The sequence below is a fragment of the Syngnathus floridae genome, chromosome 2 (genome assembly GCF_059516105.1).
Source record: "Syngnathus floridae isolate MCC-2025c chromosome 2, RoL_Sflo_1.0, whole genome shotgun sequence".
Taxonomy (NCBI): Eukaryota; Metazoa; Chordata; class Actinopteri; order Syngnathiformes; family Syngnathidae; genus Syngnathus; species Syngnathus floridae.
In genome coordinates this window covers 2,470,001-2,483,311 of record NC_142414.1, presented here as the reverse complement: position 1 = coordinate 2,483,311, position 13,311 = coordinate 2,470,001, and the positions used below count along the sequence as shown (strand labels likewise).

General features: G+C 44.0%; 1 protein-coding gene across 1 annotated transcript in view; it reads right to left on the bottom strand.

The window, feature by feature from the left end:
• Positions 1–10,214: 10,214 nt before the first annotated feature.
• The window catches only part of LOC148401282 (uncharacterized), a 3,129-nt gene continuing 32 nt past the window's right edge, over positions 10,215–13,311 (bottom strand). Inside the window, exons 1-2 of the mRNA XM_088368407.1 lie at positions 12,888–13,311; positions 10,215–12,820 (exon numbers count right to left, since the gene is read on the bottom strand). The exon at positions 12,888–13,311 is cut by the window's right edge and continues 32 nt beyond it. Of these exons, the coding sequence (XP_088224533.1) occupies positions 11,556–12,820; positions 12,888–13,050 (1,428 nt within the window). The 5' untranslated portion in view covers positions 13,051–13,311 and the 3' untranslated portion in view covers positions 10,215–11,555. The remainder of the gene's footprint in view (positions 12,821–12,887) is intronic.

Below are 13,311 nucleotides of genomic sequence, written 5' to 3'. Positions count from 1 at the left end.
AGGACTTTTTATCAAACTTCACACCCAGAGATGCAGCGGCTTTGTCATTTGAAGAAAAGTTAAAGAAGTTAAGAATAAATTGTACTGATTAATGATTGTTTTTTTTTAATTTTACCTATACACCACAATTTCACATAGCTTAATATAAACATAAACAGAATAATTGTATTCTTCTAATTCCCAGTACCAACTATTTAAAATAATTTAGTGCATTTTACAATGGAAAAAAATTGAGCAGGTTTAAGTTATCGTAGGTGTGGCCCTCTGACACAACTCAGGTTTTTCATGTGGCCCCTTGTAAAAATTAACTGCCCACCCCTGGGCTAAACGATAGGTATGCTAACGTGACATAAACACAAACAAAGAGCTGAGAACGGGCCTGACGTAACATTCAGAGTTTTTAAAAAAAACTATTACATAAATAACACGTTTATAAAACTATCTGTGTCACTCCAATTCATTAAATCCATCGATCGTCCTTTGTCAACAATGGGTGCGCGCCGCTGACGGCGCTTGCACTTCAGAATATTCCACAGGCCCATATAACGATATAGAAATTAGATATCAAATAACTATTACATAAGCAATAATATTATCAAACCATCTGTGCACTCTAAATCATTAAATCCATCGATCAAATTCCTCGTCTTTTGTCAACAACGCCGCGCGTGTGCGCTGACTTCAGCCTCGTCGTTATTCCACATATCTAGTATATAACTACATCGTAGCGTTAACAAAGTACAAGGAAAGACGTGGGTTTGGTAAATGGCACTTTATTTAACAAAACAAACTTCTAGGCATGTGGCGGCATGGACTCTGAGCCACAGAAGTAGAAGAGAGATCCATAGAATAGGACCGGGCGTGCGTAAAAGCCATGACCAAGCCCCATCCACCGTCCCTGGACAGCCACCCGGCCGAGCGCCGGCCCCCGACTTCTATCAACGGAGGTGAAAGAGAGGTCCGGAGAGTAGGACCGGGCGTGCGTAAAAGCCATAATAGTTTTTCAAACCTTCTGTGTCACTCCAAATCCTTAAATCCTTCAAACTCTTCATCCTCCGTGTCACTTAGAAACAAAGCCGCTAATGATGTGCTAGTACGTGCGGCCCTTCGTCATCTTTGTCATCCCGTGATCAATCTTTGTCCTTTTTTGTTAACAACCGCGGCGCCACGCCGCGCCGCGCTGCTGACGTCACTTGAAATTCAAATTGCAGTAATCCCTTGCTACATCGCGGTTCGTTTATCGTGGTTTCACTTCTTTTTTTGAAAATTTTTGAAAAAAAACATAAGTCGCTCCTTATTATAAGTCGCCCCCCTACCCAAACTATGAAAAAAACGCGACTTATAGTCCGAAAATTACGGTACTTCTGGCAAAGAAACAAAAATTGATAAAGCACTCCCTTTGACTGTTACCTTGTTCCTTCATTCATCTCCTAATGATACTAAAAATAACGTTTAAAAAACAATATACACAGCTTCCTCCTGCCACTTACACTATCACCTTGAAGATTATCGTTCTAATTTTTGATGATGCCAATTCTTAGAATTAAAAAGAAATGTCAGGTTCAGGGGTGGAGCATGGAGCAGGACGACCAAGTGCAGCTTGGACCAGGGTTTATTGAGGGAAAAGGGAAGTGGAACGAGGCATCGAGGGAAACAGACGAGAACTGGCAAACTAATAACATGACAGACTGACCGACAGGGATTGCAAACAGAAACAGACTCGAAACAGACAGGAACCACAAGGACAGCAAACGGGAGGACATCGACGGTCCGACAGGGAGTGAGGGGCAGACAGGACTTATATACACGACAGGTAATGAGAGGCAGGTGGGAATAATCACACTGATCATGGGCACACAGGAGGGGAGGGGCGAGCACACAGACACACGAACAAAACTATGACACGATCGGGGACGAGTCGTGACAAGAAATGCTTACTCTTGATAATGGAGTCACGCTATATCACAAATTTTGAAAACCTTCTTCCACGTTCCCCCTTTGTATCTATAAAAAACAATAAATATTTTTGCCGTCATGATCATCATTGTGGCCCTCACACGTTATCCCTGCACTTTAAATTGTCAATTTTTGTACATTTGAAGCTGTTTGAGACTTGCTTGTGGGCTATAGAAATAAACTTGACTTGACTTTATTATTATTCAACTTCTTCTGCATTCTTCTGCCTGTTATTTTATTTTTATCTTAACTACTTCCACATAATTCATCTGATTTACTCCATTACACTTTTAATGCATTTCAAATATTCATGCCAAATATTCCAAATATGTAAGGTTTTTGAGAAATTTACAAATTTTAAGCCAAAATTTCACCATTCATTCTTCATGGCACATTCAACATTTCTCATTTTCGACATAATTCCTCCAATTCACTTTCTTTCATTTCCAAGAATAAAATTTCACATTTTCACTTTTAACATTGCTGTAAAATTTTGCAAAATTTCATTTTTCCCTTCTAATTTCTTCTAGTTTCTTTTTTTTTTCACTGACTCAACCCATTTCAATTTTCAACTGTTCATCTTGTGCCTACCTATTCCAAAACTTCCCACTTATTAAAAATTTCAAATCTTCAACTTTAAAATTCATGCCCAATTTTACAAAATTCTTTCTATATTTTATACATTTTCTGACCAATTAAACACGTTCCAAATTTAAACATAATTTTGTAGCATTCCCCGAATTTTTATTCAGCCTCTTCGCCTTCACACGCAATTTCTACAGAAATTACAAATTCGAGTTATCACTGTTAATCCTCTGTGACCCTCGTAAGGACAAGCCGCACCAGTAATGGTTAGATGGATGGATTGTTAATCTTAACCCCAAGCCTATCATAAATTGCCATTTAAATTAATTGTTGCAAGGGTAATGTCAATGTATTTATTTATTTATTATTCCGGTTCAAGATGGCAGCGCGTGCACACGCAGCGGCCACTCTCTGTCCCGTTCGGTGTTTTGTCAGTGTTTACTGAGTGTTTGTCCGGCAGTTTTGTGTGTGTTCGTCTCGTGTGATACGTCGTGCTACTTGTGCGGCGGGCATGTTCTGCTCAACATCGGCGGAAGTGGGTTTTATGGTGTTCTGGACTTTGATACGGAGAGATTAAGGGCGCTCTGACTGCTTCGTCATGGAGCGACGCCGGACTGGCCTGCTCTTCCTCCCCCGGTTGGACTGCGTCGTGAGCTCGGACTGCTCCGTCCTGGAGCATTGTTGGGATGCGTCGGCAGCGGGTCTGCGAGGCAGCGGAAGAGGGGCCAGCGCGAAGACGTCGGGCCAGGCTTGCGGCCAACCCAGCTCGCCCAGCCGTGCCTTCCATTCTCCTGGCGTACGTTCGTTCGCGGGACGACAAGATGGGTTGCGTTCGCCTGATAGGATCCACGAACTGGACAGTGCGTGCCTGCTGTGTGCTCGTGTTCACAGTGGCCTGGTTGACTGTCATCTTTCCGGACTCTGCTGTGCATCGGGAGCGGCTAGCGTGCTATCACTCTTATATGTTCATCTTCTTGTTTTATTTTTCCTGTGTTGTTTACTTGTATTTGCGTTGTGAACTCTGTCTTGTCACCCTGGGATAGTGAGAAACGTAATTTCGATCTCTTTGTGTGTCTTGACATGCGGAGGAATTGACAATAAAGGAGACTTTGACTTTAAAGCCCTACTGTATTCTTTTTGAATTAAGTAGTGCCCTGTATTACTATTTTGCTGACTATCCAGAATTCCAAATTTCTTATGGCCCCCTCACCCCTTCAAGCTCAAATATGCATCCTATAAATCAGTCGCAATTGATGTGTAATTAAATTCTGTCGTTTTGATAAAGGTCAATTAAGTTTAGCAATTCAGCCTCCTGTTGCCCAAATCCAAACATTCTCTGGTCTAATTATAACATTTCATTATTTCAATTAGATTCATCATGTCTTTGAAATGCTATGTTACATATAAAAATGTCATGATTCAAATGATTTAATTTCATTTAAGTTTAGCAATTCAGCCTCCTGTTGCCCAAATCCAAATGTTCTCTGGTCCAATTATAACATTTCATTATTTCAATTAGATTCATCATGTCTTTGAAATGCTATGTTACATATAAAAACATCATGATTCAAATGATTTAATTTCTATCGATCAATGTCCACTTTGCAAAGATTCTGATCACGCTATCATGATTTGTTATTATTAGTGTATCTTCACTGTCCATATCTATGTATTTTGTTTTTTATCCCCATTTTAGTGTCAATAAGCAGCCTTATTATTCCCTCTTTTATCAAAACTCCTCAGTTATATCCACCCCAGCACCCAAACACGCTTCCATCCCTTTTGTCCCATACTCCACCAACTTTGTAATGCTTCAGCAGTCTTTAGCAATGTGTCCAGTTTGACTTCATGTGACTCGTGCAAGTCTTTAGCAGCCTCTCCTCTTAGATTCTCATGATGATGATTCAGGGCTGGACCGTCCGCCATTCTCAAATGCGTCCATCTTGTCTTTGTTCTTTCAGTCCATTTTCTTTTTGATCTACAACTCTGTGTATTCCACCAACTGTATGGTTCTTGTCCTGTGAAGAGCTGTGCTTGCCCCCTTCAAGCATGATAATAGTTCCTGTTGTTCTCCCAAAGGTCAAAGGTGTCTCATGAGCAGGGACAGTCCTCTGTTGATTTTGAGACAGACAGTGGAGTAAGAGGACTCAGTTCAGGAATTGTGCCACGCGGTAGGGCAGAACACACTGGGACACAAATTTCATAAAACTATCTTCGTGTTATCAGTCTTCCTGTGTACTATTTGTTCCTTACACCCCAAATCTTCCTATTAACATTTTGTATCCTATCAGTTGCGCACACTCATCATCTTACTATCAAGCCGCCCTTATCAAATGTTTTTTTTTTCCTTCTGAGTAATCCATCCACCCTACCCATGAACACGGCTAAAATCCTCGTTCCAGTGTTTATCATCAAATTAAGTTCCGAAATCCTTTGTAATAAACTGTAATGTAATTTAACATTCTACCAACATGGTTGTATATGCAGCAAATGTTACTGTTCAATCTATAGGTCATACAGCGCCTGTGTTCCAAATATGACACTCCTCCTTGATTTAACATCTCATAAGTTATTATTGTCAGCAGCGCTAAAGGATAGTGCTTGAAAGTGAATGTCTTATCGCCCAATTTAAAAGACATACCAGGTTTGAGCTAGTATTTATTCATCTATTTATTTGCTATCCTCATGTTAGCTGGCATATGTCAGAATTAAAATGTAATTTTGCTTTTAATTTGAAGTCTTTCAAAATTGCTATATCCTTACTGCACCGAGATAAACTGTTAAATATATCTTTAAAAACAAACAAAAACAATCTATGCTCCTGCACAGACTCTTAAAAGTGGCACCCAAATGCCAGATTACAAATCAAACCTTCTTTACTCTCACATTTTTTGATATAACAGTCTATTTATCTTAGACACTGTCATCACATACTAAATAATGGCCTGCAAATTAAATATAATGTTTTTGCTGTGGTCCCTCAAAACATGTGACTAGAATTTGGACAATTATTAACCCCCATCAATTGATCAATTATCTCCTCACTGAATTCCTAGCCTGTTAACCTATCTGCATAAAGAAGACATTTATAATGCAGAGGATAAGAGAATAACAAGGAACACCGGAACCTTAACCCAAGAACACAAGGAAAACCTAACAATAAACAAAATAAACCCAAACCACAATCAAAACCAAATAAACTAGGACCATGACATATGTAGACCAACACAGTACTCCATCCATCCATCCATTTTGTGAACCGCTTAGTCCCCACGGGGGTCGCGGGCGTGCTTGAGCCTATCCCAGCCGTCATCGGGCAGTAGGCGGGGGACACCCTGAACCGGTTGCCAGCCAATCGCAGGGCACACAGAGAAAGACAACCATTCGCACTCACACCTAGGGACAATTTGGAGTCTTCAATCGGCCTACCAAGCATGTTTTTGGAATGTGGGAGGAAACCGGAGTGCCCAGAGAAAACCCACGCGGGCCCGGGGAGAACATGCAAACTCCACACAGGGAGGGCCGGAGGTGGAATTGAACCCGCACCCTCCTAACTGTGAGATCGACGTGCTACCCAGTGCGCCACCAAATATTTCCTTATTAAAATTTTAGCCTTTTTGTGTAGAGCACCATTGATTTTTAATCATTGACCTAATTATATCCTTAATTTAATCCCAATAACGAATGCCCCCTACTTAATACTTTACTTGGTGTTCTTTTAATAAAAAGTGCCCCCTTGCAATGTCGTTTTTATTTGTTGTTTATTTACTCTAAGTGATTCAAATCTTTGACTTATCTTTACATGTAACCACCTTGTATAGTCTTATGTCATAACCAATCAATTCCTCCTAGAGCTAACAACTGCAATCACGATTTAATTTTATCCAATTCTACAATGTATGTTCTCTCTTACTCTCACATTTTCTATGAGGGCTGGGCACTCTCCTCGTTGGACCAGTTTCTGGCCACAACCCTCAGATTATTCTATAATTTCTAATTTTTACATTTAACAATGCAAATCCGATAAACCATTGTCTAGCACACCGTTTTCTTGCACCATTTTAGCCCAATTCCATCATCTATAATGAACTGGTACACAAACACAAACATAGATAACACACGGGCCCAAAACATAGACATGATAATCTTCCCAGCCGATGACAAATGTGGGGGGGCACCTGTGTCTTGCCAGCACCACATAAGACAATGCAACCCCCCACCTCTGTCCTAAATATGCATTTGTGCCCACCTGACCGTTTGGCCCAAACTTTAGCGCCGCACCCTTTTGAAAACAAAAATGGTTACAGTTTAACCATATATATATTCAAGGTTCATTCAATATATTCCAATGTTCATTCAATATATTCCGAAGTTCATTCAATATATTTCGAAGTTCATTCAATATATTCCGAAATTCATTCAATATATTCCGAAGTTCATTCAATATATTCTGAAGTTCATTCAATATATTCCGAAATTCATTCAATATATTCAAGGTTCATTCAATATATTCAAGGTTCATTCAATATATTCCGAAGTTCATTCAATATATTCAAGGTTCATTCAATATATTCAAGGTTCATTCAATATATTCCGAAGTTCATTCAATATATTCAAGTTTCATTCAATATATTCCGAAGTTCATTCAATATATTCAAGGTTCATTCAATATATTCCGAAGTTCATTCAATATATTCCGAAGTTCATTCAATATATTCAAGGTTCATTCAATATATTCCGAAGTTCATTCAATATATTCCGAAGTTCATTCAATATATTCAAGGTTCATTCAATATATTCCGAAGTTCATTCAATATATTCAAGGTTCATTCAATATATTCAAATATTAATTTCCTGAACGGCATGCCATACACACACATATATATATACATATATATATATATATACACACACACACATATATATATATATATATATATATATAATGTCAAACGCACCTCTTGCATTAAGGTGCCCCCGGCTTCCTGGTAACGGGTTTGTTTTAGCCGGGTTCGGAGATTCGTCCGTAATCTAACCACCCGAGTTAAATTAACTCCACCGGAATCAATCTAATTTCTGTACGACGCCAATCCCTCTCAAGTCACCCGAAGCTCGAGCCGAGTAACTCAATTCGAGGCAAGACTTCGAAGTGACCGCATCGTATTGATGGCTCCCCGCTAGTGTTTGAAGTTCTTATTTTGTTACGGATATTTTTTAGATGTCTTTGTTAAGACCTCAGGGATTCGTTTGTATAGCGCACCCAAGCACTAGTTTTGCCGAAGTAAATGTTGATATGGGTCCGTTCCACTTGGTCGCTCATGCAGCGAGCCGACCAACTTTTTCATTCGAAAGAGAATCGAATTAATAAAAGTGTGACAATAATAGCGTTTAAGAAGAAAATTAATGCACTTTATATGATTAATTCTAACTTCCTATACGTAGATCTAGCACTTGACCGTCGGAGTTCTTCACCCCACTTAATTACTTTAAAAAGAATAACAACTTTCTTAAACCGGATAAAAATGTCGTGCTCTATTTAGATTTGCCCAATAATTAATTTGGAAGGCAAGTCTATTTTTTGATCGTGTCCCATTTAACTTTTGATGCGGCCCGACAAATTTAGGAACTGGGCCGCGCCCGACGGACAGTTGAAATACTTTTATCCTCCACCAACTCCAATGATTTATTTTAACCGTCGTCGTTATGTTATTTAGAAAAAGTAAATTTTCAACCGAATTTACTTTTAACGAAATCCACTCTTCCGTTAAATATTTACGAAAGTTATTTAATCCTCTAACTTGCTCGGAGTTACTTTTTACGCGGCCCGTCAAAAAGGGGAAGCGGGCCTGAGCCTTTCAAATAGTTAAATAACTTTCCGTTCTACACAAAACCAATAATCCGATTTAAACACTTCCTTTAATTTATTCAGACGAAACAACTTTCGAACGGATCGAAATTCACTCGTGGCTCAGATAACTACGGAAGTTATTTAAGTCTCTAACTTGTTCGGAGTTCCTTTTTACGCGGCCCGTCAAAAAGGGGAAGCGGGCCTGAGCCTTCGGTTGCATATTCAGTACAAATCCGCGCACAACAAAGTAAGTAATATACAAAACACATTTATTGAAGAAACATGGAATAGAATTACAAATCTCAATTACTCCAGAAACTGAACAATTTCACTCACTGATACCCGTGTTAATAAAATCATTCAATCCCAGAACAATTCGATTGCAAAACACAGTTCATAAAAAAGGAAAGAGGTAAATACCAGCTGCGTGCTATTTTTGGTGGAAGCAAAGTCGAGTGATCAGTTCGATCTTGCTTCTAAAATCCAAATTAGAAAAACAGGCTGGCCACGAGGAAGCCGGCGGCCCGATGACTATTCCCCCCTCTCGCTGAAATACATAAAAACGGTCATCCTCACCTATTTCTCCTATAAAGTTGTCCAGTCCAATTTTTGGGAGTAAATCCAAGTTAATTTCAGTCCAGCGATCCTGCGTCTCACACAAAGATCTTTGGGACTTTGGAAAAAAATCTTGAAACTCCTCCGGGCCTCTTCACGTATGAGCACTCTTTTAGGGGAAAAAAGCCCTGAAGCTGCTCCTGCAGGACCTTTTATAGACCTCTCCGTCCCCCCCCTCCCCTTTCTTTTCTCCTGTACTTTCCCTATAGGGTAAGACTGCCCAGTTTTCCCACGCCTATAGAAGGGACTGGCCAGCTTTCTCACGCCTATAGAGGGAACTGGCCAGTTTTCTCACGCCCATAGAGGGAACTGGCCAGTTTCCCCACGCCTGGTTATCTGTGGCCTTCAGCAGCTGTTTCCGCCCTGACCACGCAGTACTTTCCACCAAATGCAAAGCTAGTGGTAAAACCTTTCACTTCCCCTTTTCTTCTCTTCCTGTTACATGAAAATAACTTTTTAAAGTTACGCTTCAATTAACTCTGAAATAAAAATCCAAACCCTTAACCTACTTCTCTAAACAATTTATGTCACGCCACTATTCTCCTAGTGACGGGTCTCTTGATCGAATTGACAAATAATATTGCTTAAAGCGGTTACAAAATACATTTTTAGCCAAGCAAAGAAATCAAAAATAAAAATCACATTTGTGCTTCTCCAAACAATTTATGTCACGCCGCTACTCTCATAGTGACGGGTCTCTTGATCGAATTGACAAATAATATTGCTTAAAGCGGTTACAGAATACATTTTTAGCCAAGCAAAGAAATCAAAAATAAAAATCACATTTGTGCTTCCATGCGTGACTCACACTCTGACACCGTGCTACTCTTTTATTTCTATTTTACCATCTTTAGCTTATTGGCTCTTTTGGTCTCACGTTTTGGTCTGGCGCCATCTTTTGGACAAATTTGGAATTTCAGCTCTGCCAATTTATTCCTGTGAACAATCCATATTCTACCATTTGCACCATCTCTACCCCCATGTTACATGACCGCACGCACGCGCACACGCGCACACGCACACGCGCACGCGCGCACGCGCACGCGCACGCGCGCGCGCACACGCACACGCACACGCACACGCACACGCACACGCACACGCACACGCACACGCACGCACACGCACGCACACGCACACGCACACGCACACGCACACGCACACGCACACGCACACACACACACACACACACACACACACACACACACGCACACGCACACGCACACGCACACGTCAAAGTCAGCTTTATTGTCAATTTCTCCACATGCCAAAGACACACAAAGAAACCGAAATTTCGTTCCCCCCTATCCCACGGTGACAAGACATGGCTCACAACAGACAAACAAGTAAACAAGTACAACAAAAGCGTGCTGAATAAATAATGAATAAATAACACAACAATAAATAAATAAGAGGAGCAGATAAAAAAAAAAAAAGGAGCAAGTGCGTGTACAGCAGACATTCCCGAAAATAGCGCAACAGTACCGCACGCTATGCAGAAGGGGGTAGCGAGTTCAGGGCCCTAACAGCCTGGAGAAAGAAGCTGTTGGCGAGTCTGGTGGTGCGGGAGCGCAGGCTCCTGTACCTCTTCCCAGAGGGCAGAAGGTCAAACAAAGAGTGAGCCGGGTGACTCACATCACTGGCAATCGAGGTTGCCTTGCGGGCGAGATGGGAGGTGTAAATGTCCTTCAGGGAGGGGAGCGAAGCACCAATAATCTTACTAGCCGTATTCACTATGCGCTGCAGGGCCTTCAAGTTCTGTTCAGTGCAGTTACCACCCCAGACAGCGATGCAACTGGTGAGGACGCTCTCAATGGTGCCACGGTAGAATGTAGACAGGACTGCCCGAGGAGCACATGCACGCCTGAGCTTCCGCAGGAAGTACAGGCGGCGCTGAGCTTTCTTTGCCAGAGACGAGGTGTTTGCGGACCAGGAGAGGTCCTCACTGATGTGCACCCCCAGGAACTTGGTGCAGCTCACCCTCTCCACCACAGCACCGTCGATGATCAGCGGCAGGTGTGTTGTGTGACCCTTCCGGAAGTCAACAATGATTTCCTTGGTCTTATTGACGTTCAGCAGGAGGTTGTTGTCCCTGCACCACGTGGTCAGAAGGTCAACTGCCGACCTGTACCGAGTCTCGTCGCCCTTCGTGATGAGACCCACCAGAGTCGTGTCGTCAGCAAACTTTACTATGCGGTTGTCGCTGTAGGTCGCAGAGGAGTCATGCCTCAGCAGGGTGAAGAGCAATGGACTGAGCACGCAGCCCTGGGGGGCCCCCGTGCTCAGCGTGATGCTGGCGGAGATTTTGTCGCCAACACGCACCACCTGAGGCCTCTGACAGAGGAAGTCCAGTAGCCAGTTGCAGAGGGAGGTACTGAGGCCCAGTTCGTCGAGTTTGGAGATGAGTCGCTGCGGCACAATGGTGGTGCTGAAGTCCACAAACAGCAACGTCACATATGAGTCCTTTCTCTCCAGGTGGGTGAGGGCCGAGTGGAGGGCAGAGCAGATGGCATCCTCAGAGGACCGCTTGGCACGGTACGCAAACTGGAATGGGTCAATGGTGGGGGGGGAGCTGCTCAAAGCACTTCATGATGATGGGCGTCAGTGCCACAGGGCGGTAGTCATTGAAGCAGGACGGTGCAGGTTTCTTCGGCACAGGAAGGATGGTGGCAGCCTTGAAACACGAGGGGACGATGGCCTGCTGCAGGGAAACGTTAAAGATGTCAGTGAAGACACCTGACAGCTCCCCAGCGTAGTCCTTCAGCGCTCGACCCGGGATGTTGTCAGGGCCCGCCGCCTTACGGGTGTCAATAGCGGCAAGCGCCCTCCTCACACCGTCGGCAGAGAGGCGCAGGGGCTGCTCGTGTGGGGGGGGGGGAGCGGTCTTCAGCGGGCAAGTGCTGTTCTGGGTGTCGAAGCGAGCAAAGAAGCGGTTCAGATCGTTCAGCAGACGGACGTCGCCCTCACAGCTCCTCGGCGCTGACCTCAAGCCAGCCTCATCCCCCGCTCTGAAAGCCTTGTCCCTGGCCCTCAACAGTCTGAGGACAGCCCCCGTCAGCCACGGCTTCCAGTTCGCGCAAGTGACGACGGATTTCGAGCAAGTCACATCATCGATGCACTTCGTGATGTAAGAGGTAACAGTGTCAGTATACTCCTCTATGTCCGTCCAATCGTTGTAGGTGGCTGCCTGCTTAAACAAGTCCCAGTCAGTGGTGTCGAAGCAGTCACGAAGTGCATCGGAGGCACCCTCAGGCCACACTCGAACCCGCCTCCGAACCGGCCTGGATGCCTTAACCAATTGTCTGTATGCGGGCAAAAGCAAAACGGTGAGATGGTCAGAAAGCCCAAGATGGGGGAGGGGGGTAGCTTTGAAAGCTCCCTTTTGTGCCGAGTAGACTAGGTCCAGGAAGCTGTCTCCACGTGTCGGAAAAGGAACATGCTGGTGAAGCCTCGGGAAAACAGACTTCAGGTTGGCATGATTGAAGTCTCCAGCGAAGATGGTGAAACCGTCAGGGTGCGCTGTTTGCTGTTCACTGACAGCCTGGTACAGTTCACCAAGCGCCGCGATCCTGTCTCCTTCGATGTTGGAAGGCGGGATGTATACCGCGACTAGCAGAATCGCGGTAAATTCCCTCGGCAGATAAAAAGGACGGCACTTAATGATCACAAACTCCACAAGCGGCGAGCAGTGCTTACATACCACCACAGAGTCCCGGCACCATTCTTCTCGGATGTAGACGCATATTCCACCTCCTCGCGACTTTCCCCCTCGTACAATGGCACGGTCCGCCCGATAGCACGCTAGCCGCTCCAGATGCACTGCAGAGTCCGGAATGTTGTCACTCAACCAGGTCTCGGTGAACACGAGCACACAGCAGTTCCGCACCGTCCGGTTCGTAGACCTCAGCAGGCGAACGTAATCCATTTTGTTGTCCAGCGATCGAACATTCTCCAGAAGAATGGAGGGCACCGCCGGTCGCGCTGGGTTGGCCGCCAGCCTGGCCCGGACGCCTCCGCGCTTGCCCCTCTTCTGCCTCCTCACACACCATTTCCGACGGCTCCCAACCGGGGGAGGAATAGCGGGTGAGGTCGGCGACGTTTCAGGACGTAGCAGTCCGAGCGCCTTTAATGTCAACGCTTCAAAGTCCAGAACGCCGCAAAACCCACTTCTGCCGATGTCAAGCAGAACCTGCCTGCTGTACTTATAGCGCGGACGAGACGAACACACAAGACTGTCGGACGAACACTCATTAGACGAACAAATCACCGTACTGACGGGACAGAGAGTGGCCGCTGCGTGTGCACGCGCC